This window comes from Zootermopsis nevadensis, unplaced genomic scaffold (assembly GCF_977971745.1).
Source record: "Zootermopsis nevadensis isolate Lab colony 2312 unplaced genomic scaffold, Znev_1.0 Znev_ptg000010l, whole genome shotgun sequence".
NCBI classification, from domain to species: Eukaryota; Metazoa; Arthropoda; class Insecta; order Blattodea; family Termopsidae; genus Zootermopsis; species Zootermopsis nevadensis.
In genome coordinates, this window is record NW_028259142.1 from 16622462 (window position 1) to 16647759 (window position 25298).

The 25298-nt window shown below is 39.4% G+C and overlaps 2 protein-coding genes across 5 annotated transcripts in view; both read left to right on the forward strand.

The window, feature by feature from the left end:
• The window catches only part of LOC110830297 (sodium-dependent proline transporter), a 49853-nt gene extending 32427 nt beyond the window's left edge, over window positions 1–17426 (forward strand). For 3 of the 4 annotated variants that reach the window (XM_087346610.1, XM_087346613.1, XM_087346612.1), the window contains 13 exons: window positions 3252–3383; window positions 4387–4559; window positions 4822–4907; window positions 6305–6437; window positions 7182–7316; window positions 7868–7971; window positions 8277–8514; window positions 9455–9583; window positions 10657–10756; window positions 11315–11415; window positions 11522–11692; window positions 12200–12317; window positions 12504–17426. In XM_087346610.1, the coding sequence (XP_087202736.1) occupies window positions 3252–3383; window positions 4387–4559; window positions 4822–4907; window positions 6305–6437; window positions 7182–7316; window positions 7868–7971; window positions 8277–8514; window positions 9455–9583; window positions 10657–10756; window positions 11315–11415; window positions 11522–11692; window positions 12200–12317; window positions 12504–12595 (1712 nt within the window). In that variant the 3' untranslated portion in view covers window positions 12596–17426. The remainder of the gene's footprint in view (window positions 1–3251; window positions 3384–4386; window positions 4560–4821; window positions 4908–6304; window positions 6438–7181; window positions 7317–7867; window positions 7972–8276; window positions 8515–9454; window positions 9584–10656; window positions 10757–11314; window positions 11416–11521; window positions 11693–12199; window positions 12318–12503) is intronic. The other variant, XM_087346611.1, reaches the window with a different exon arrangement.
• Window positions 17427–19895: 2469 nt separating this feature from the next.
• Window positions 19896–25298, forward strand: part of LOC110840905 (sodium-dependent nutrient amino acid transporter 1) — a 37967-nt gene continuing 32564 nt past the window's right edge. The window contains exons 1-2 of the mRNA XM_087346609.1: window positions 19896–20073; window positions 22810–23123. Of these exons, the coding sequence (XP_087202735.1) occupies window positions 23076–23123 (48 nt within the window). The 5' untranslated portion in view covers window positions 19896–20073; window positions 22810–23075. The remainder of the gene's footprint in view (window positions 20074–22809; window positions 23124–25298) is intronic.

Genomic DNA, 25298 nt, shown 5'->3' on the forward strand with positions numbered 1-25298 from the left:
TGTGAAAATGTGGCCATCTATAGATCAAAGTCATATGTTAGTTACGACGAGATCGGCCGAATAGTTTCCGAGATACGAGTCTTTAAAATTTTCAAGGTCATATATTACCATACTTATATCTGCCGAACGAAAAATAGCTGATTATCCATACTCATGTCAAAATGTGGCCATGTATAGATCAAAGTCATATGTTAGTCACGACGAGATCGGCCGAATAGTTTCCGAGATACGAGTCTTTAAAATTCTCAAGGTCATATATTATCATACTTATATCTGCCGAACGAAAAATAGCTGATTATCCATACTCATGTGAAAATGTGGTCATGTATAGGTCAAGGTCATATGTTAGTCACGACGAGATCGGCCGAATAGTTTTCGGGATACGGGTCTTTAAAATTCTCAAGGTCATATATTTTCACGCTTATTTCCCCCAAACCGTAAATACCCGGCTGACCATAGTCCGTGTGTTTTTCAAATAGGGGCTTTTAAAATTTTCAAGGTTATTTGAAGGGTTTTTTTTTCAAACCCATATTTCCACCCATCAGTATAAATCTCCACAATATCCAGCTCCTAACTGAAAAGAAAACGCAGACAATGCGTTCATTTCACCGTCCGTTTACACAGGTAACAAGAATATACCGTTCCTGTAGTTTTACCGCTGCGGCAGAAAAAACGCTAGTGCGCGCTAGTACTAATGTTGTGACTTTACAGAAAGTAGGCAAAAAAGGAAAAATGCAGTTTAAACACAGTAGTATTAAGTTTACTTGCTAATAAATTTATTTTTATAGCATGTACCTCTAAATTAGATAATTCAATTTCGGAGGAGTCTGGGATTTAATCTTGCTAATCTTTTTTCCATCTCTTCAAAATAATGTTTTCATGTTATCGATTAGTGTATCGATGACAGGGTAATTTGTATGATGGCTACTGATTGTTCTTCATGCAACACAAAATATAAAGACGTACATTTCTGTAAACCCACACGCGTTTCTGCTCTTCAGAGTGACTGGATGGGGATATCCAGGCTACCGTGGTTACCATGGTAACAACTATTACCTTGGTTACAGAAAATAGGTCAAATTCTGTCGAACGTGACAGAATTATTACGTTATTGTGTACATATCTAACTTGTTTCTTTTAATGTTTGTAAACAGAAGTGTTTTGCTTACACAACTGCTTACAAATTGTAAGTGTGCCTATAACAGTAACCTCATCCTCCGACATGCTGTCCCCGACTGACTAATTGGTGATTGTGGAAACCATCTTGCCTTGCCTTGCACAGGTTTAGCGCAGTGTTTCAGTCAGTAACCCAACGTTCACGTTCAGAAAAGTTATAACAGCCCAGAATTGATTTAGCTTTTAAAAACATGGCTACGTATTTTGTAACTCCAAATTAAGGTCACAAAGGATCAGACACACATAGATTGTGTCTGATGGCGTATAAGTCCTTTGAATTCGGAAGGCACCAGATTCAGTTGGTCAAATATGAATCCTACATTATATGAAGCTCATCTTAGGCGTTATCACTTATCTTAGCATGGCTTTATACAAATTTCCAGTGCTTCGGTTAAAAATGCTTCCCCCCCAGAAATACAGTGTTTATAATTGGCTCGTTAATGATAATTTCTGCTCCGGCACGCTGGCCCTGTAGCAGGGATGTAGAGGGTGCGGATCGATAATATTCACCCTCAGCTGAACTTTAGGGTGTGTGAGGTGGTTGGTATTTTGCGAGGAGGGGGAGACTGTTGTGATCGTTTCTCGTCCTCAATAAAGATGAAGAAGAACGAAAACAGTGATGAAAATAAGGAAAACTCACTTATAGTACAGAAAAATCCAGGCTCGCAGCGGTTTGCTTCAAGATCTGCGTGAGTCCCGGGCGGGCAATGCTGCGTGGAAACAGTCCTGTCTCCTGTATGTCTGTTTCTCTTTATTTATTTCTTGTTTTATTATTTAACACTTCCTCTTTCATATAATGATTTTTAAGTTTATGTATTGATTCCTTTCATCTTCCCTGTTTATGGATTTCTTACCAAAAAGTGTACTGAGTGGTTGGTGACGAGTACTTTATTTAAATATAACTGCCATTCATACTTTGCATACAAATGAGATGAAGCCGTCGTGTTTATTCTTCCTTCTTACACCTCAATGTATTTATGCTTGCTTTATTTGTATTTACGTATTTAACTTCTTTTATTTATGGGGGTGTTCATGCCCGTTACGTTTCAGATACGAATATTTATTGCAAAGTTCACACTATTTAAGAGTCACAAATAATTTTCCCTGTAAATTAATATTCACTTTGTCGAAAAATATTGCGAATAAAAGTTGGAAATCTCAGTGAGTTCTATATTATATGTCACGTAGACACCTCTAGGTTGAGCAGTTTATGAGAAAGTCGATTTGTTCGATTTTAGTTTAATGTAGATTAAATTTAAATTTGATAGATAGGCCTACGAACAAAATTGCATTTGCTCGACAACTTTTAATGTAGATCACCAAATATAATTTAAATATGTTCAGTAGTTTTGGCAGTTACGCATGCCGACCAACAAAGATATAACCTTTCTATTTTGCTTTGCTTTGCGCCCTTAATGTAAAGAACGCATAAAGGAGATCTATTATACATTTCAGAAGATGGCTCTGTTTCCGCCTTCATGTAAAAGGAAACGGCCCTACTCTTTTCGATCTGGTAATTGAAGTTAATCCTAACGAGGTAGTTGATCGATTTCTACGCTGTTCAGCCACAAAAGTTATTCAGGAATTAGTGTTGTAGGAAGCAGGAATGGTGATCATTGGGCCGAAGTGTTCGATAATTACAGCGTGAAATTCTTCCTCATCCTTGCGCTGTTCTCCGCAGATGCGGCGGATCTACTGAGACAACTCAAACGCGTCGCAGTTCTGACCAAGGGGCGAAAACGAAACTTTGGCCGACGTCGTTAAAATGGGACCGGAACAACGTGGAACGTTCGCAAATAGGAAATACGGTCGTCAATGAGATGCAATCACATCTATCGCTGACCTCGTGTTGACATTTCACCTGTCACGTGCGTCTGTTGTTAAAGCTCTGTTTTCCGGGTCATCGTTGTCAGTCGTCCTGTTGCCTACGTGCTTGTTAATAACGCGTCTGTCCCACCTCTCCTTTGTATTTATGATATGAATTATGATAGAGTCAGTGATTGCAGTCTCATTTCTTCCACCGTCCTTTTCACGAAATGTGTTGTGCCTAAAGCCTGCGTTATCTGTGACCACAGGTGCCTTCTTGATTCCTTACCTCATCATGCTGGTTCTGGCGGGGAAGCCCATGTACTTCCTAGAGTTAGCAGTGGGTCAGTTCGGTGGTGTCGGCCCAGTGGCCCTTTGGAACTGTTGCCCCATCGCGAAAGGTGAGTGGATGCAGGTGGCACGAACGTGGAAATACGCCTTCTAATTAGAAAACTTACACGTGTACCAAATTCTTTCATCACGTCTTTGTACGCTCGTTGACCTTGATGTTTATTACTGAAGATACAAATCGGCTGCTACAAAGCTGATGATGACAGCCAATCAGCTGAGAGACATGTATCCAAAATTTCATTTTCCGGTACGCAATGAAAACTTGGCATTTGTTCTGGTTGGTATTAACTTACAAGTGTAATTTACGAGGAACATTTTATAAGCTTATAATGTGGTTGTATTTATATTCGTTTGTTGTACGCTGCTGATGAAAATGCGAGTTTATATTCGCGATAAATCTTACATCTACTTTTATAACTTTCCATTTAGAAGGCTGCGCTGCTTTTAAATAACAGTACACCCAGTAAAACTAGACAGTGTGTCGTCGCCATTGGAATCTTGGAGATTCTCACGGCGTTGAAGATGTCCGTTGTGGCATTCTTCACAGCTAATGGAGCGATACGTTTCTCCTATCACATTTAAGACCACATGGTGTCACAAGCCAGAACACAGCAATTTACAGTACTGGGTAACATTTGCTAGATGATCGACGGGAATGGCAAGGGACGATCTGCGGCTAGCGGAACGTACACCAGGGCGTTAGAAATACAAAACGTTCGTGGCCACTGGCCTGCGGGAGAGTAGAAGGAAGATTACAGCAGAAGACAGAACTCAAACGTTGGTTGCTTAAGGAGTGGTAGAGTTGGTGTGAGAGTATTACTGTCCAGAAATATTAACCACTTGATTTGTTGTTGATGAAGCATCATACTCTTGCTGTTCGTAAAGCGAGAACAGAGAGAACGTTCATCCTCATGACAGCCTTGTGGGAGTCTTACGTGTATTTTTAACTGTCCGTTCAATTACAGTAATGCTTATAGCAGGCAGCTTCTTTACATGGCATATGTTGTGGAGACTGTGACTGAATGTCCAGAACGATCCTCCTGGATGTTTCAGGGGTGGGCTGCGCTATGGTGACCGTGTCCTTGATCGTATGTATCTACTACAACGTCATAATGTCCTACACTGTGCACTATATGGTGTCGTCATTTGCTACGGAAGTCCCTTGGAGCAAGTGTGACCCGGAGTGGGCGGACATGACCACCTGCTACGTCAGAGGGTCGCGCGCGGTAAGTACTTAAGCTGTCACTATTCGACTCGGAACTGCTGTCCAAAACTGAAACCTGAGATAAATATTTTCAGCATGGCGTGGCCAAGACTCACCCGCCGAGTAGTTTGCAAAAGTTTTGCTTCTATCTAAATAGCGTTTTTTTAAAAAATAGTTGTCGCTCACGGGACATGTGTTTAAATCTTGTGTACTAGTTCAGTGCTATTTGTATATTTGTGTAATCGTTAAATATTAATATCAACATTCTATTTTATTGCCCACAGAGTCAAGAAGGGAACTCATCATGGGGCAACCGAAGCATAGGAAGCAATAGCACCAACCCCGAAACAGCCAGCCTGCAATATTGGGAGTAAGTTGCCTATAAAACGAACATTTTCCAAATTTCTGCCAATTTCTATCATGCAAATTAAAATTCACCTGTAAAGAGGTGGGACCGAATCGATTTTCCTGTGGACTGAATGTTACGAATCCCATTTAACCTTTCTCACATATCTCGTGAGAAACTTTTGCTGCTGCTGTGAACAACTTTTGTATTTGATTTGATGTGAAAATAGTCTCATGCCATCTGTTTATAACCCAGGCTTTAAAGTTATGGCTTTTCATCAAAGTAAATTATATGTCACGAATAACACACATTTGCTTCATAAGCTTAATTAATCGCCGCACCTCTTAGCTTTAATTCCCTATTAATGCTGGTGATTATTATTGACTTTCTGTGTATTCAATGTTGTCTTCCATGTACCCGGATAAAGGGGTCCGCCCACCTTGTCAACGGTTACCCGACGGTTCTTTCCCTGGGATAGAGCGGCCTGAACTTGGAAGTTCTTCACTCACTCTTTTCTACTTCCGAGTCCTAGAATATGTAGAAGATTCCCTCCGCGCCTCTCCTACGCCTGCATGAAGTGTACCTCAGTTTCCTTCATTTTTCGGACTTGGAATTTCGGAACTTAGGCATTTATCGCATGCGGCCTTTTCTGTCTGTGACCGAGCAATCGGTGGGATCGTGGATTTGAATATCGCCTACGACGTTTTCATTAGCGCCAATAATTCTTATCCCTAGCTTTCCCCCCCCCCCCCCTCTCTGCCGTGAGCTATCCCCCTGTACAAAAATACAACTAAGCCTATTGATTTCTCAGTAATGGGTGTAGCAATCAAAATTACGCCCTTACTTAAGCATCTGTGCCATAAAGGCGTGATGAAGGTAATAAATACTCCACGTTTTCTGGAAGGCGGTGGTAAATCTTAATGCTCTGAAGCCCAGTGGCAACTGTATGCTACCTCCTTTAATAAAGAGTAACTCTGGTTTTTCCCCCACAGAGTGTAATTGTGGGTTACGTATAATTTTCATAATAGACGGCAATTATTTGCTTAAACAATATAAATCAGTTGATCTTTGAAAAGGAGACGCGTGATTTCGTTGCCGTAGGAACTTAAAACTGAATTTTTAAGGATTTTTTTGATTACCAGAAGGACGAGCGGGCACTGCCTGGTAACTTTCATAGCCGAAAATGTATGTTCCACCCTGTTAATCTCTCTGTGCCTCTCGCTACTGTCCCCCCTCCTCTTATTCGACTTCAGAGGGTCACGATTCGCGCTCCGACAACTACACTCCTGAGAAAGAGCTCACGGTTTACTTTTTGTCGTTATTTCGTTTCTGCCTTTCCTTCCACTTGTCTTTTTCCATCGTTTCTCCTTTCTTTGCCTTCAACTGCTGTATTCCTAACGTCGTGCCACGCCACGTTGCAGGCGGCACGTTCTGCATCTGTCCAGTGGGATCGACAATGTGGGCCCCATCAAGTGGGACCTTGCCCTTTGCCTGCTCTTCTCCTGGGTGGTCGTGGTGTTGTGCCTTGTCAAAGGCATAAAGACCTCGGGGAAGGTACGTATCGACACCTCGCTTCAGCACCGTTTTTTCTTCATGACGGGGTGGCAACCCAGGAGGTTTAGTCTTTATGTTCTTAAGCAGCTTACCATCTCAAGTCCGACATTTTCGTAAATGTCGAAAGTTTTAACTTTTACATGTACTTTTTGAGTCGTCTGACGCCATCCCCTGGTCGGTAACGCAATGACCAGAAGCTTTCAATGAAACTGCGTAAGACTAGGGTGTAGTTAAGCTCCCAGTACTGCCCAGTAGTCTCTTGTACTGCCAAGAGCAGTACAGAAAATAGTCCATATTTGGCCATGGCAGGGCAGAGTCTTGCCAAAATATTAAAATCCAATTGATTGGAGCGAAAGATTTTAAGTTACGTACATTTATTTTCTGTTCGTTTACCTAGTTTTTCGCCACAGAATCTGGAAGATAGGGGGAAGGAAGTGCGTGGAAGGACGAAGAAGTAGGGATGGGCAGAATGACAGCCCCTCGTAGTTGCTAAGCGAGTGGGCGCGGATCCACTAGCAAATACAAACAAATTAAAATTTACGAAACTTCAATTTTATGTTATTGTGCATGGACGTTGAACTTGATGTGAAAGTGTCGGTTGAATTTGGTGTGGTCAAATGACGAGTTCCCCGTTAGAGCGTTAATGTAACATCGGCGTATATACAAGTAGAGAATTTGTTGATCAGAGTCACTGCCGTTTTTCCCCATTTCTCTGTGACTTACGGCAGTTTTCTGTTCTTCAAGGTGGTGTACTTTGCCGCGACCTTCCCGTATGTCATCTTATTCATCCTGTTGGTCACAGGCCTGCTACAAGAGGGTTCCTTGACAGGGATCTTGTATTTCATTACTCCTACGTGGGAAAAACTACTAGACATTCAGGTAGGAAAAAGAATCCATATAACACAGCACGGTTCACTACCATTCCACCTTATATTACTACAGGAGAACAGTTTCTATCCACAGTTGTGATTCTTTCAGTGAGAGACCTATCTTTGCTTCACATTATACGTAATGAAACATTTGGCTGAATGTTTAATTGGTTATTAAATGATGCTGCGTGTATATTTTGTATTATTTATATTCGAATATAATGTGAGAATTAATGATCACATCGAGGGATAGAGAAGGAAATTGTCATCGCGTAAATGTTACTTGAGGGACTGAAAATGAAATAAGAAAACCCCAATACAGGAAGTTCGTGGCTGTCGGAATTTGAACCTGGTACCCCAAATAGATAGCACCCGAAATTCAATCCTTCGTAATATTAGACCAGTATCATCATGCCTTCTGAACTGTCATTAAAGTTCAAGTGCAATGTGGAAGATACTTACGTCATGGAACTAGACGGATGTTAGTCAGCTTCACGTTCCGACCGCATTACCGCACCCATGTTGCAGGAACATGAATTGCGACCTGTGCTCGTGTTGCAGGTTTGGCAAGCAGCAGCAGGACAGATGTTCTTTTCTCTTAGTGTGTCCATGGGTGGTCTCATCATGTACAGCAGCTACAATGATTTCCGCAACAACGTATACAGGCAAGGAACATCGTACCTACTTAACGAATTTCGATTAAATTTGGTGTCGGAGGTGTAGCCTATTATGTGTGACAAAATAGAACTACGTGGAAAAATTATCTCTGGGTCTGTGGTATTTGATATCCATAGAGAGATCTCTGTGTGCAATAAATTGCTATTAAGGCCAATCGGCTGTGCGGAATGCCAAAGAACGCCATTAGTAAGTTTCTTAACACTGGTAAGTTCTGGAAACTTCATCTGTATTTACGCTGACCTATAACTTTACGTTACGCAGTTGATATGTGAGCCTTCGTTCCTTCTTGCAGGGATGCCTTAGTGGTGAGTGTCCTGGACACACTGACCAGTATCATCTCTGGAATGGTCGCATTCTCCATCTTAGGAGCCATGGCTCACGACCTTCAAGTGCCTATAGAACAAGTCGTCAAGGAAGGGCCCGGTCTAGCCTTTGTTGCTTACCCGGAGGCTCTACTTCGACTGCCTGTACCTCAGCTGTGGTCCGTCTTATTCTTTCTCATGCTCTTCGTACTTGGATTGGACAGTGAAGTGAGTTTCTTGTCTTATATTCAATCGTTTGGAAATCCGCGCCAAAAGTTTCCTTTGACAACACCACGGAACTAGAGACGAATATCTCGATCTGTTTTCAGTGAGTTTTGAAAAAAAAATCCTAAATCAGCTGATGCCCACTAAACTCGGTGTGCATGAATGTGGGGGTGAGTGTACACAGGCCCACGTGCGTAATTGGACAGTCATTTTCCTCTGATCTGTTCAGTCATACCTTTGCAAATATTCTTCTCAAAAGTGGGTCTGCTTACCATTATTCATTCAAGTTTCCTTACCAGCTTTGTCTTTTCGGTGTGCGCGTGCGCATCAGGTGATTGATGACGTCATCAGAAGTTCTCGCGTTCCTGCAGACTGAGATGTTGAGCATATGGTGATGTCATTAGCCACGTCATAACAGCACGGCTTGAGTCTCCATTCAATGACGTCATCCTCCTAAATAAGAATCTGCGTCACAGAAATAAACAAAGACAGCGCAGGAATTTTGCTCTTTGTGTTTTAAACACGTTTTCTGTTGAACAGGATTATTTCGAGTGATGAATTGGAAAGGGTGTGGATGAAAGCGCTCGTGGCCTATTTTAAGCTGTTGTACAGAATTGTTATTGTTGAATTAACAGCAACGAAACCAATACGAACAAATTATCAAAACTTCCCAATATCGAACTTTACGTAAATCCGTTCAGCCGTACGAACGGACAGACTAATATGAACTGGATTTGGTTTAATAGGATCCAAAAATACAAGCGATTGGGTTAAACTGGCGGAGGATATGATCCAGTAGTATTCTGTACCACATGGTAGTTCGAATCGTAGGCCCTGGATTTATCAGATTTAGAATTGGGGTGAAAGCCGGGCGTTTGTTGTAGTGGATTGTGGTGATGTGTGCTGTACTCGAAACGTTAATATGCGTTCAGTGTGCTTTCAGTTCGCCCTCTTGGAGAATGTCCTCACTAGCATATCAGACGAGATCACTGTCCTTCGGAACCACAAACTAGCCTTCTGCATTTCTATCGCCGTGTTATGCTACCTGGTGGGACTGTCGTGCGTCACTTACGTGAGTAAATCCACAGATTTATTATCTGCTTTGCCTGTTTTCTTTCAGGAACGAAGACGAGAGACCATTCGGAGAACCTGAACATACGAAAGAAGGATAATATTAAGAAGGGTCTTTAGGAAATAGGGTGGGAGGGTGAGGACAGGATTAAATACGACTCAAGACTGACGCCTGTGAACACAGTAATTAGCCTGTTTGTGTTTCCATAAAAGGCGGGAATTTTCTTTGTTAGGCGCGTGATGATTATCTACGCAATAAGGACTTCGCTCTAGAGTTACGTCTCTCACTGACTAGTGACGATCGAAAATCTTGCGCCTCGTGACTAATTCTGTCGGTTTGGCACTTCGCTTGGGCGATTTGAAGTAGGGCATTTACTTCATTTCGGGTAGTGATAACGATTTATAAACAAATGAAAACCGAAACTGCTAATGTTGCAATGAAATGTGTCGTATTTAACGTACGCGCTGTCAGTAACTTCATCTCGCCTACTTAGATATGTGTTTTGGTTCGACTGAGGTTTGGATCGTGGATCTCATGTGTTTTCTTGGATAGAAAAACCGAATTCTTAAATATTATTTGGACGAATTTTGTTCTTTAAAGGGGTGAAATTATATTAGCCTTAGGATATGTAAGAGGAGAAGGACGCGTCGAATCATATTGAAACATTTGGTCTCTCACAATCAACATCTAACTTCATTGCAGTTTAAGACGGTAAGTTGAGAGGCTTTAGGAGGCCAGAAAAGTGTCTTACCCAGTTTTCTATCTGACTAGTGGATAGTATGTGATTTTTATTCAAAATCGAAAGACGTATTTTACAATTTTATAGGAAATCACAGATTAATGACTGTTATCAATCAATATGTGAATTATTCAGTTCAGTTTCTTACAAGGAAAGCAAAGCATTTCTTTCGATTCTTGTAGTCTGGTAAGTTTGCCGACGTTTCAGAGATGCTTGTTGCCCTATCATCGCCCTGACTGCCAGACTACACTGCATAACAACCCAAAAGACAGCCTTCTACATACTCGCTGCCTTGAAAACCTCAGATCTTACTTGTAGGTATCTTTTTTTACAGGGCGGTAACTATGTCTTGACACTTATGGATGTGTATGGAGGTGGAATTGCAGTACTCTTCATTGCCATTGCAGAATGCATCAGCTTGCTATGGATATATGGTGAGACATTGTGGTTAGGATGTGAAGACTGTGGCTGTTATGTGTCGTGCTTTGGTGTTTTTATACCATGGATTGAAACTGAAGACAAAATATTTCAACCCAGCCGTCGTTTAGAAATATACGTAATGGTGCGTTTACCTGATACGAAGGCGACAAGCCATCACAGTTTTGTGCTTTTAAATTTCTTGCCTTAATAACTAATGAACAGTTGGAACTAAGCGTTTTAATTTCTTCTCGGAACTTCCTTTCAGTATTGTAACATCCTATGTAAAACGCCTAGTTAAGCCAATTCATTTGTTTCCTTTTTAAAAATTTGTTTCTTAAAAGTTTGCAGTCGGTTGTAGAGTATTTGGCATTAAAGCACAGATTATATAATTTATTTGTATGCCTGAGTGCTGATGAACTTTCTGATTTGTACGACTGGCGACCGCGTATTGTCCAACGAGTATTATAAAATCTTAAGAGTATGTAAGTGGAGTACAGAGCCCATCAAAACAAAATACGAAGTGAATCCACCTGGCATCGAACTGGCCTTGCAGATAATGGTTTGCTTTTCAGGCTTGCGGAACGTTTGTGACGACGTGCAGTTTATGCTTGGGAAGAAGCCAAATGTCTACTGGAGGATTACATGGTCTTTCTTCGCCCCAGTTATTCTTTCGGTAAATATTTTGATTCATTATGAGCCTGTTTATCGACTCTATTCCAAACGCAGAATTTATATACTGTTAAGATGAGATGCAAGGTCATGTCTATATCTCTTTTCAGGTAATATTCATCATGTCTCTGGTAAAGTTCAAGCCTCTGGGTGACGATTCATACGACTACCCCGACTGGGCTGATGCTGTCGGTTTTTGTCTAGGATGCCTTTCCATAGCGCAGATACCAATTTGCGCTATTTTCAGCATTTTTCAACAGAAAGGTTCATCACTGAAAAATGTGAGCATTTACATCGCCGTGTTAGACGCCAAAACGCGACGAAACCTCCAAATGTTGCGAAATCGAAATCCCTCAGAACAAAAAAGTTTTTAAGTGTTTCTAAACCGTCTGTAAAGTATTTACATACTTCAACTCTAAAATGTTTTTAGCATTGATAAAATTCAGTACAGAGCTCTCTGTGCATTGTACATAAAATTTACTATAGAATGCAGTTCAGTATGTGTTCCTTAGAATTTTTTTATGAAATTCGGTATGAAAACCCATATTTTTATGTCGATAAAATTAAGGAACGTATTTAATGATCAGACCTGTACATTCTTTGACTAATTTCAGAATGTGGATAGTAAAAGCGATTTTAAAGACATCTTAATCTTAAGAGATTAACGATCAAAAAGATTAAGGTAATGTACGTAGTACCACAACGAGCCATGCTTATCTATTTTTCGTATCATGAGCCCCTCTGGAAACGGACCAAAATTGTGAGATTCTCTGCTGTCTGCTTCACAGAAATTTCTACTTTCTACCAAACCGACACAGGATTGGGGACCTTCAGATCTTGATCTACGAGAATCCTGGTTGGAGTTCAAACGGAAGTCTCACCCCACTCTACTGCTCAACTCGATAGGTGAGCAACCAACAGTTTACATCGATTTAAATACGTAAGTTCTTAAATATGGGGCATTCACCGGACGACCAGTGATCGATTATCGACAGGGGCATGGCTATCTTAAAAGTCCACGAACGTCATTTGCATCAGGACTCAACGAGTAATAGATGCGCTTTTAGAAATTGTTTTGTTTTGTCCGTGAAGCAGAACACGTCAATTCGACAACACACACAGTGGCTGTTCCGGATGAGGAGACGTTCCGTTGTCGAGGTAACAGTCACGGGTCTCGCACGTGAAACACGACGCCGAAACTTTGAGCGAGCAGAAGACAACGCAACGAGCAATTTGACTGCTTCTCGGACAACATGGATGGATTGCGCCGCTGACTTTCGGCCTATGTCCTGATTTACGCGTTTCTGTATGTATGCTGTTTTCATACTCAATAAGACGGACTATTTAGGCACCGCGACCCCAGGTCAGATTCGTTTCTTCAAGAAGGTCTACACAGGAAACCACATAATTATAAGAGTTTACATCTCTAAACTCTCTCATTGCAGTTTCTGATCAAGAATCAGAAGGATCCTTTATCCCACCGCCTCCTACAGTTACATAACCCTGCCCTCCCTAACTTAGGTTAGTATTGTTTAGAATAACTGTTACTGAGGACCAATATCACGAAAACTTAATAGCCATTTGTTTTTAACATCGGCCCACGTATCTCAGTCAGTAAAGTAACGAGCTACGAGCTGGATGACTGGGATTTGATTCCCGTTAGGGACAGGAATTTTTCGATTGGTCATCGCGTCGAGCTGTGGGGTCAGTCTAACCTTCTTTCCAATGGGTATTGGAAATAAAGCAGCTGGAATATGACGCTGACCACTCATATCTAGAGCCGAGGCCAAGAATTTCTGTAGCTTTACCGGTATTCTCCCATGCGTCTTCGCGGCTTGAATATTTTACCTTTTTCAATAACATTTTGATCTTTTGTAAATAGTTTTTATTTTTATTTTTCCTTTAATGTAATCAGGCCTTCCGACGTAATCCCTGGTTTTTCTTGACATGTTTGCAGTTGTATCGTTGAAGGAAACGTCGTCCCTTAAACTCGGTGCTAGAAATGGATTTATGTTCCTAAGCAATTATTATCCGGTCCTAAACTTCGAGATCCTGTTCAATTTTGACATTTTTGAAAAGCGGATTGAAAAGCGCACATAAAAATACAGTGGGAATTTTGGAATACGTATATAGGATGTCGTGTTATTACTGCCATAATGCACAAAAGGTCCTAGCAAATTTTGCGTTTGGCGTGTTGACAGTTCTCACATTATGGAGTTCTGTCTCACTCCGCCAGTCCATCGGTTAAGGATGACACCAAAGACAAGTGGAACAATAAACCGCCTACTATTATCGTTCCCACGTAGTCAGAAACTCGAGGTATCAAAGGTTGTTGAAATTGGATAGGTATTACCAACTTTAAAACTACCGTTTGTTTCATCTCCCAGAAAAAGATTTTCTGCCGGAATAATCCCGGAGAAACTGACGAAATATACGAAGAAATCGCTTGGGATAGCTGATAACCCGGTCGAGATTCGAATCGGGTACTTCCCGAATTCATTTATAGAGTAAGTGTTCAAATATTTTGACCATCCGATAAAAACTTCAATGAAAGATGGTTAAAATAGCAGGAGACTGACTTTACGGACAGGGGACCGAGAAAATCGTCCCTCTGTATGACAAGTGGAGATTAGACAATGTACAGAAGAGTTTACGAGTAATGAATACAGTGACTTGTACTAGCCAAAGTGGAGAATCAGTGAGCCGCTTCAAGGTACCAGCATTGCAAACTCGTATTCTGTCGTATTATTTCATGACGAGTTCCTGTCTGAATCGTTGGGGATTTTTTGTTTTACCATTATACTTTTATGAAACATCGTGACAGCCAGTTGACACGTGGAAGCTGCTGGCTCTTGAAACGATCAGGAACTGGAATTAGTGCCGAAATTGAAAATTGGTGGAGCTTGACTACAGAACAGTTCTTATGCGGAATCGAACATCTCCGTTATCACAAAGCAGAACGTATACAAACATCCACAAAAAATGAGTTTTAAGTTGTTCCATTCTGAGAGAATTTATTACAATGTTCACTCGTAACGCGTAGAGAGCGTACATAGACGGTTGTACAGCTGTGCAGGAAGAAGTGAACAGAAGTGCTGGCATTTCAAATGGAAGAAATGTTAACGCTTGAAGACAGTAGAACAGACCAGGTCTCAGCTAGAGGTTATCTAGTTTCTAGATAGATTTATAAATCTATAGGATGTGGCGTGTTTTTGTCTCAGGGAAGAATATTTACAGAACAGTCAAAAATGTTTTATAATTCTTTTTCCTGAAAGTAATATAAAATTATTAATTAAGTAGGATAATATAAAATGTGTAGGTAGTTTTATTGAAGAAAATTCTTACAAGGGATGTACATTAACTTATATGAGGACGGTGGGAATCTGAACTACAGAAGTACATAAATAAGCACCCTAGGTCAGCGATGGGTAATGGTTATTGGTTATACGATATGACACGGGAACCTCTAGCGCGATTGCTTATTAAAACCAAGTTATCATGAAACTACTTTAGGTAAAGCCCGAGACTACGCCATGAATTAAATATTATTGAGAAAGAGAATATGATACTAACGACTAATAAAAATGCTGACCTGCACAAAAGATACAAAAAGTTTGTGTTGCAGAAACCGTACTGGATGATATAATATGATAGTAGCTTTGATCGTTTGTGACTGTAATGTGAGTGTGGTCGCCCCCAGAGCTGCTAAGGTAGAAAACATGGTAGTCAGTTTAGTTGGTTTTCATGCAGACAAATTCTGACAGAACGTTGGAGTGCGTCTTGGGACTGACAGGTCTTATATAACGTGACAATGTATGTATTCAAGCCTACAGATGGAGGCAGCGTGTTCTTTCAGGCATTGGGAAATAACCAGATTAAACTGCGCAACATATCACATTATTATGGAAACTTAATATCCTTCAGAACGACCACATCCATGAGGTTGACCTGGCAACGAAACGGGACACAAAAATCTCTAGAAAGATAAATCTTGTCTCCATCCGCAAATCTTAATTTGATTTTTTTTAAAGAACAGTGCATTCGATATTTCGTACACAGATCTTGTCCAGAATAACAATGGAAGAATCTTTGGCATGTATGTTTATTTATACAATCATAAATTCATTACCCTTGTGTTTCATTAAATATTAACCATTTCGAAAAATGAAATTTCACTGAGAACTAGCCGGTGTTTTCTGTTGCCATACAATCGTTTGTGTGATAGACAGTTTTTAGACAGATTTAATAGAGCTTTAATTTGGGTGTCAACGCAAATGAAGTCCCATTTAATTCTAATGTTTTCACATTTTCGACACAACCGACACTCTAGTCAAATTTTAGAAACACGTAAAGTAATTGATTTAATATTCATTGCGTATTTTTTGAGGAATGAATTCATATCCTCCCTCCATCAGGTTCTCTGGTTGCGCCCATGTTTCTACCTTCACAGATTCAGGTTGCGTCAGAGTGGGCTCTTAGTTACATGTGCTGGAGACACTCTTATACCACAAGTAAATTCAACGTAAGTTGTTTGTATAATATATTTTATTTGTATATTAGATTACATATGTATTTATGATATCGTATATATATATATATAGACAGTAAAATACATTTGTCATAAGTGTTTTAAATAAGAAGTTTGGTATCAAATATACACACAGCAAGTCGATCCAAAAAGCAGAAATGAGCTCAATAAAATATTTGTTCATAAGGTAATTTATTTTGAAAGATATGAATTATAAAAATGTAAAATTATGCAAATGGAGAATTGAATTTTACTTTAGTTATGCCTTGAATGTGCCAAAAGAAATCTTTAAGAATCACCCATCACATTTAGGTGGTACTGTTTTTAGATCGCGTGGCTAACCTGGCCGATAGAATATTATTGACTGTAATATTACAGTGTCCCAGAAGTGCTTGAGGTCGTTATTGTGAAAGTCATTTTTAAGTAGGTACGCATTTCGACATAATTGTTGCAATGTTACTAGGTGCTGTATGCAGATTATTCTCGGTAATGTTAGCATGTTTGCGAGTGTTTCGTGGTATATAGAGGGAACTGTATCGGAGTTTGACTGTATACGTGTTTAAATAAAAACCTCTAAGAAACTGGATGACTCCAGATGGTGAAATGTTATGGTGTAAGTCGTAATAATCGTCGATTTATTCTTATTGAATGTGTAATAGAGATAATTAACGGGTCTGTATGTATGCTCTCTAAAGTGTATGTACTGGATGAGACTACTTAGTAACGACTTAAGGAAAAAATATATAATGTACCTGTCCGATTATCAAAAATGTTGACCTCAGTTTCTTTTGGGACATTTGCATAAAGTGTTCAATATATGTTTACCACATATTATTGTGCCTAATACCTTTTTGAATGTTTGCCACAGAAACTCCAGATACTTTCATAGCAAAAGCTCGAGTACTCAGACAAAAATTTTGATAGTGTTTTATGGTTCTTGTGTGGTATGACTGCAAAACAGTACGAGGCTTGTCCTTTTTCAAGACTTAGCAAAGCACAACACACGTATAAATAATATTTAAAAGTTAGGATCTTACCTCAGAGAAAGCACACCACACTTCGGTAACAGAAACGAGTTATTTTTTTGTTGTTCAGGGAAACAATCTTATTTATTCTGAGAACCGAACGAAAGATAAATACATTCTATGGGCGAAATTGTGGAGTTATTGAACGTTAACTCAGGCAGTACGCATAGTGACCAATGTGTTTCAACAAGTAAACAAAATTGAGGTTGGACTGTACGTCTCCATTTATAATACAAGAACTCTTTAATATTCTGTACCATTGAATTCTGGATGTGTCTAGTATTTGGAGTTTCCCCGGTTAAACAATCGTTGGTGAAGGTCCATAAAACGATCAGTAACTATTAATACATTGTACATACCATAGTCTATTTGCTTGTACATAAACAGCAATAAAGGTCATAGCCCCGTTAAAGAATTATACGATTTTCATGTGACAATGTAAATAAAAAAAAGAAACTGTGATATCCTGTCAAATTATTTTGATGCCAGAAGTTGACCATCTTGCCGACTCCATCATCAGGGCGATGAGTTCATCACCCAGACGATGCAGACAGCAAGCACGTCTAAAACGTCGGTAAACTTCTACGAGGCTACACGTCGTGACATCCCAGAAGACAGTCAACTTCACGTTTGCTGTCGTGAGAACCTTAAATCTCACACATTTTAACGCCAGTTCGGAAAGTTAATTCCCATCTCTTTTCCAGAATCGTAAATATCAATATGTGTATAACAATTTTACCTCTTGTTTCGTATGGTTGCGAAAAGTTATCCTTTTAAGGGACGAGCGTAAATAGCAGGTGGTTTAGAACGCGGTGAGGAAAATATTTGGACCTGACAAAGAATTAAGTAACTGGAAATGTAAGATGATAAAATAATTTGTAAAGGTTACCTAATATTTTTAGTCCACTAAAATATATCAGATTAGGCCTACGGTGGACTGGGCAAAACGTTAGGTTGGGGAAAAAATTCATACATTTCATAAATTTTGATAGGGAAAGCCACCACTTGGATGGCAGAAGGTGATGGGAGGATAACATTAAGGCGTTACGTCTTTCTTTGGTTTGGACTTAATCCATCGTCTGTTTCTAAAAAAAACCTTACAGATTTTAAAACCTTAAACGCACTACTTTTAGAAGGATCGATTTTCTTTCGCCTTCAGGCAAAAGGTGGAGACACCTTTTCTGTTGGATCCGGTACACGAGCCTTTGCCGATCTGTGGTCCACAGAATACCAAAGTATACCGGGTCAAACACCCATATCGAATTTTATAAAAATCCGTCCATCGATTCTCGTGTCCAGACATACGGACATAACGTGCATTTTCCTCGCCCATTTTATAGACATCGGATTAAGCACGAACGCATAATAATTAAGTTATATGACTGTTAATTAGTAATTCCTTTTTATGTCTGTATGAGCCGGGATAGCTCAGTCAGTATAGTGACTAGCTACGGGCTGGACGACTGGGGTTCGATCCCCGACGGGGGCAGAGGATTTTTCCTCTAGCCTCTGCGTCCAGACCGGCTCTGGGGCCCACCCAGCCTCCTCTGCAATGGGTACCGGGGTCCTTCCCCGGGGGTAAAGCCGGCCGGGGCGTGATGCTGACCACTCACCCCCATCTAGTGCCGAGGTCAAGGAAGAAAGGAGCTATACCTCCTCTCACCCCAAACGCCTACATGGCGTATAGTGGGACAAACTTTACTTTACTTTACTTTTTATGTCTGTGTGTGGGAAGGCTGTGGAAGGAAATGATACCCCTTTGAGGTGAACGCGTTGGATCCCTTGAAGCCCACGGGTTCTTCGGTTCCAAGAACAGCTTTCTGTGTTATCAATTGGGACCTTTTATCCAGTCCGATGTGTCAGTGTTAAGATAACACGGCAATAAACTGCGCAATGTATGACATTGTATTGGAGCTATCTAGCTGGGAATCTTGTGAATCATGGCAGAGACGCGTCAGATAAAACTATCAGCAATAGAGGGATCTACAGCGAGAGTTATTCAGACTCGTCGCCAGAAAGTTTTCAGTTTTTTGCAGACTGATGGTTCTCTGAGCAATTCAGATGGGAGATAGCGTAAAAACAATTATTTTGCTTTCTCATCAACTCCTGAATCTCCTCCATTGTGCTTATCCGCAGTCTGAAAGGGTCGAACATTCCTTGCGCGAAAAATAACAAAATCTCTAGATCAAATTTTTTGCCCTCATATACAACTTAATACGATGAAAAAGTTTGCACCTCAATAATACCGCTCTTCACATTGTCCATTTGTAGCTTAAAGATTCCACAAGAGTGCTCCATATTTAGATTGAAACAAAGCATTTTAATATACGTGGTATATTAATTAACTATAATGTACCACCAATTTCAGCGTTCAATAAAAATTAATTTCTTACATGTAGTTTATTTGTGGGTTTTGTATGGTTATCAGAATAAACAGCAATTACTTCCCTGAATAGCATCAACCAATTGGTATTTGTAATAGATATGAGTTTTCTTTGAGGTAAGAACTGAATCTTTAAATATTTTTTAGATCTTCAACTTCACTGCTAAATTGGAGATTCATTGCAACTGAACTGAATAATATTTCCATTCTGGCACTTGCTTTGTGATTACTAGCTCCAACTCCTTTACCACGTATCTGATGAGATATAACGAGATGCACATTCCAAAGTTCGCTGGTAATTGGATTCTCTTGCCTTAGGAGAGCGTGTTAGGTGCCCTATGCATTGGGAAATTATGTGCTTTCTCGTGTAATAATAAAAAACATACGAAGTGCTCCACTAGTCATCCCACTGAAGAATATGTTCTTTATCGATTTTGATAACGCTTTCGATAGATATGCGTCTGACAGATAATAAAGTTACGGATCGTGGTTATTTTCGCGTGTTTCATTCAAACAAGAATTGAGTGCTTGTGTTGGAGTGAACCCAGGAGCAATAGTGTACAAACGTAGTAAGAAAATGAACGCGACTTTACTTTCCATTGCCGCAATTGGTAATTGGTGAATTTACAATGAGTGTTTGTTGAAGTGTTCAATATTTGGATTACAGATGCAGCAGAATTTGTATTTTTTTTTTTCGTCGTTTAAATGAACACTTACATTAATGTGGTAAGAAAACGGTCTACACATCTTACTCTAAAATTTAAATTAGTAAGTCTGCCTGTATTTTGACGTAAATACGTCTATGTGGAAGGGTCATTCGGCAAAACAGCGTTAGGAATATGTGTAAGATCCATATCAACAATGTGTAAATATGGTCAGCTTTTATATGAACTCCTGCGTGCATTGTTATGTTACCTAAGAAACTAATTGTTGCGTCTTCTGTTTACTCGGCGTTGTTGTGTTTCATTACTGCCGTCAGCAATCCGCTTTCGTTATTGTGGAAAGAGCCGAGCTGTGAATCGCTTGTAGAAGTAGTGCGTCGTAGATAATTTTGTGCTGTTAAAAACGTTTTAGAATATCACAGGTACTTATCTTATACAAGAATTATTACATCACAGAGACGTATATACGTCAGATTCTCCGGAACCGTGGTTCCACTCTCAATTTTTCTTTTATAAGTTACTTGCCATCTAGAAGACAGAGGAAACTGTATGTAATCATCTGCTTTAGAGGTTAACAACCCGACCTCCATGTAGTGAATACTACGTAATTCTAAATTGCACAGGACGATGATATGATGATTCTGTATTATCACCTGCCTTATACGTTAACAATCACATTCTGTGCCCGTATGTATTATTTATTTAAATATGTATGAAGGTATAGCATAAATATATGAAGTTAACAACCCAGCATCACAGCAGGATAGTGAATTTGTTATTCAATGCTTTGTAGGACAGTGGTATGGATGAATGAATGAATTAATTAATTAATAAGGGAATGCATAGCACTCCGAAGTCTAACAATTTATAACATATAAGACTCTATTAACTATATGTTACACCTGTTAAAAGGTGAATGACCCGATATCTAGACCATGGTCTGCTGAAGTGAGGGGCCATGTAGTCTTTTAGGCGCTACCAATATTTCAGAGGAACATATCACCTCCATCTTCAGTGCAAATATATGTAAGATCACGTGGCATCACTGCCGCAGGAACACGAATGTCATTGGCAACAGAAAACGCGCTATTCGCAATGGACAATTTTAAGTTCTGGAGAAAGCGTCAAAATTCTTAAACTACGTGTATGTGCAATTCCTAACTTGTTTTAGATACGTTAGATTTGTGCCGCGTTAAAAGTGTTGGTAATGTTGATCTTACAAAGTTAATCAAATCTGAGTAACTTCAGAAGTTAAAAATTCCGACACCTCACAGTTAAATGATAATGTTATGTCCTTCGTTTATAGATATATAACAAGAGATAAATTGTCTGAGACATTTCTTATGGTTACGTACGTCAGAATGCTTTAACAACGCAAATGACTATAATTAGGGCAGACCATAGGTCGTTAGTTAAATGATATAAGGCAGTTTTAGACGAAACTGCTATCTTATCAGCACTGTCTTTTCATTTCCAGGAGTTCAGAATGTCATATTCATACCACTTAGAAGCGTAAGAGAAACCTGAGATGAAATGAAAAATAATCCACTGTGTGTTCCTGCCTCTGATGATCAGAAGGCATTTTAGCTGTGACAGTCGAAATTGACTGCAGTAGATAGCTTGTTATTTGACCTCTGAAACTTTGGTTAACATCGACCATACTACACGGCGCTACAACCTAGAAGACTGAAATCTTCATACTCACCGCTGTGTAAAACCTCAAATCTTATACAACAACTTTAATGTTTAGCTGTTTTTCTTTGACGAATAACTCGTTAGTTGTCTAAACGACTCCCATGTCATCTTCATAGGACATGCTACTTTTAATAATAAATATCAAATTGATCATGCATTTTGAGTAGGGCTGACAGGGAAATAAATACGTGCGGCCTATTTTACGTTCATGTATGCAAATAAACCAAAGAGACATAAAGAGTCTCAGGTAAGCCCTTCACCATGGCTGAAAATGAAACTGAATAATTCCAAAACTCAATTCGTACTCAGTAATGTTAGCATACACTGATTTACTGTAACACACTTTTGCCCGGAATTTGTCTACTGAATTGTTAAGTCGCGATGAATCTTCGAAAGGGTAGCTTGCCGGGATTCAGTCCAACTCCTCTCAAAGTCGAGGAAGAATTGATAATCAATCAGGCGAGACTTGCTTGCAGGTTCTTGTCCAGTCATGCCTACTGATGCTTTTTTAAAGTGAGTTTTGTACTTACAAGACTGGAGAGGTTTGAAAACGATGTTCAGGAAGCGATCAAGTGTTATTTGTCTCCAGTCCAATTAGTCCTAAGTTGTTTGTAAATAAAATTGAATCTTTCCATTGTGGAGGCAACCATCTGCTTTGAATATCGCTTGACATTAGTCACATAAACCATAACATACATTCACCCAAAACGAGCGTGTGCAACCAAAAAAAGAAAATATATAGGCCTGTATTGGCAATTAGTTTTTTTTAAATATTAAACTCTTTATCTAGATTAATTAATCATTCTTATGTCGTGATCGAGAATAAATGCGGGATTCTTCTGCTCCGAAGATCTTTGATATTTGATATCAGTGAATATCTATTTCCGTCTCTTAACACTTCAAGATAACTGCTCGTGTTTTGAGCCAATTCATAAAAATTATTATCTATCGTAAAAACACAGAAACGCTAAATAAATCTTAGCACCAAAAACCATTTGAAAATGCTGTGGATAAAATATTTGCGTAGTGATTATCATGGGAGGGGGGGGGGCGTCACGAACATTAGAGGTTAGATAGACCTAACAGTGTTTGTTAACATTTACAGTTACAATAAGAAACCAATATCACGTGAATAAACTAAGTGCAGTTGTGATCCTTGGAGACAACTTGTCCGACATCAACTTGGACATTATTCTGTGAAACTGGGAAGACAAGTTTTTTCTGCATACCGAAGCGAGAGAGGAGAGATCGAACTTGAAATCGACCTGACGCGAGAGAGGGAGAGATTCTCAGGTGCTGGCTGTTGGATGATTCTGTTGCAGCTAGCACGCGATATGAGTTAGTCGGCATCGTGCTTCAGAGACGGACGACATGAAGTGGAGGATAGACAGTGCAGATAACGCCGCTGCTCTAGCACCAGTAAGTACTTTCTTATCTAATAAATAAGTAAGAATAACAATACCGCGCTTTCTATACTGCATTAAGTTCGTTGCACCCCGTGTATGTATCGGGATAAGGCCTCAACTCTGCCAATATTGAATTTAATCGAGAAAAATGTTGCGATAGATGAAGTGAGAACTCCTTTAAAACCATGGAAACCAACCCGTCACTAATTTCAGCTGTTACTAGTCATGGCATAAACATTATACTTATTTAAACACAAACCATTCACTCAAATACATTACATATTAATGTGATAAAAGCAATCGAAGAAAGAATACAATTAGTACAGTCGTGTTAAAGGAACAAAAAGAAAAATATGAATTTGTTGTGTGCAAGTATAAACTATGTGCATCGCATCATCAGTTTTGTTCAGTTGTATTTTATGTTTATAAACGTCTTGTTTATATTGGTATCACGCGTCAGACTTCATGTGTCATTTACTTCAAGTACAATGAACGCAGTGTGGGACTGTCCTATGTACAAGTCTGTTCCCCGCTGTCATGATGTTTCATCTCCGAAGCTACTAAATGGATCATAATTAATTTATTTATAATTTGTTTAGTGACGCTGTCAGTGGCTCAGAGAGTCTTGATAAATTTTATGTTCAGAGTCTGTAATAAAGTTTGAAACGAATTTGCATTGCCAAGATCTGGATTGTGACGCCCTGAAGATGGAGACAGCATGTTTCTTCGAAGCGGTTTTGTATACGTACGTCATAACAACCTCGTACAACATCATCTTCCTCACTGCGGTGATAACCCTATATATCACATAGAGTTAATTAGGTAGAGGTAATTATTACTTCTATAGGTTATTAATTAGGTTTTCTCAACTACTTGGCGCAGTAGTTAACTGAACAGGCAATCGGATATGATGTAATGAATAAATTAGCTTAGCTTGTCATTTTGAAAGACACAAGCCAATCAGTAACTGACATCCATAAACGTAAAATTCGGTGGACACACATAACAGACTTTAAGTAGCATTACGTAACGGAAAAATAAAATAACAAGCGATGTCACATAATTTAAATAATTTGTTCTACGAAAGTGTGTGCTGAAATATATAGCACATTTCGTTTATTTTACACGGGAAAAACAGGCTTATGGTACTATCATATCCATATGACCGTGTGTGGACCCCCCCCCCCCCCCCAGTAACTTATAACAAATCAGTGGATTATATTTTAAACTTCTGCTATCATTCCTGCAGGTAAACTCTAAATTCTAACGTTTTAATTTCCTATAATTAATCATGCTGAGGAGACGGTGTTAAATTCTGAGTAGGGTGTTTCTTAGAATGCTAAACAACAACATGACAGCTCCGTTAACTGGTGTGGCTGTAAGTTAAAAATCATTGAACTATATGAAATTTTATGTGAAGATATATCATAAACATACCTACCAATTTTGTTTGAAACATTTGTAATATATTAAAATTTGAGACATGGTGATGCTACGCACCTATCGCAAATTTAAGTCAGTCGAAATCTACTAATGTAAATCATGCATACAAAACTGTATAATTATTATCTTTTAGTAAGCCTACTTGCTCTCCTCGGTGCGTTGATTAAGGCATTTTAAAACAAGTATGTTTCCCTTCAAGCCCACGCAGCTGTATAGTCGAGAAGACTTAATATAGACTCTTCGCAGCCATGATAACTTTAAATCTCATGTAGCTCACGACTCTTGTTATTGGCGTCTTGTAAAAACGCTACATTTCCTATAAAATTGAAAAGCGCTGGCAAATAAGGCAAGAAACCCAACCAATCTTCCTCGGTATTCAAGCAATTTTGAGTACTAAGATTACGTACGTGTTTCTTATGTCGTTCTTTCACGCTTAACAATATCTGATAGAAATTCTTATTCCATTCTCTTCTGTAACTGCGAGGAATTCGTCACATTTTGTGAGGAAATTGTTTTTATCTGTGGCGTTGTCTTCCTCCAGGCAATGCACAGACGGACATTGCTACAAGTTCCCCCCTGCCCTCGTTCACCTGACACTTAGTCATCCGTTGTGTTTGCATCATTGATGACGAACCCATGAAGAAATACGGATAACGAGACAGACATGTAGTGACGTCAAAATCATGATGTCATTGTAACGTGACGTGTTGCGGTGTGGTCAGATAAAAGGAATGGAGATAATCGA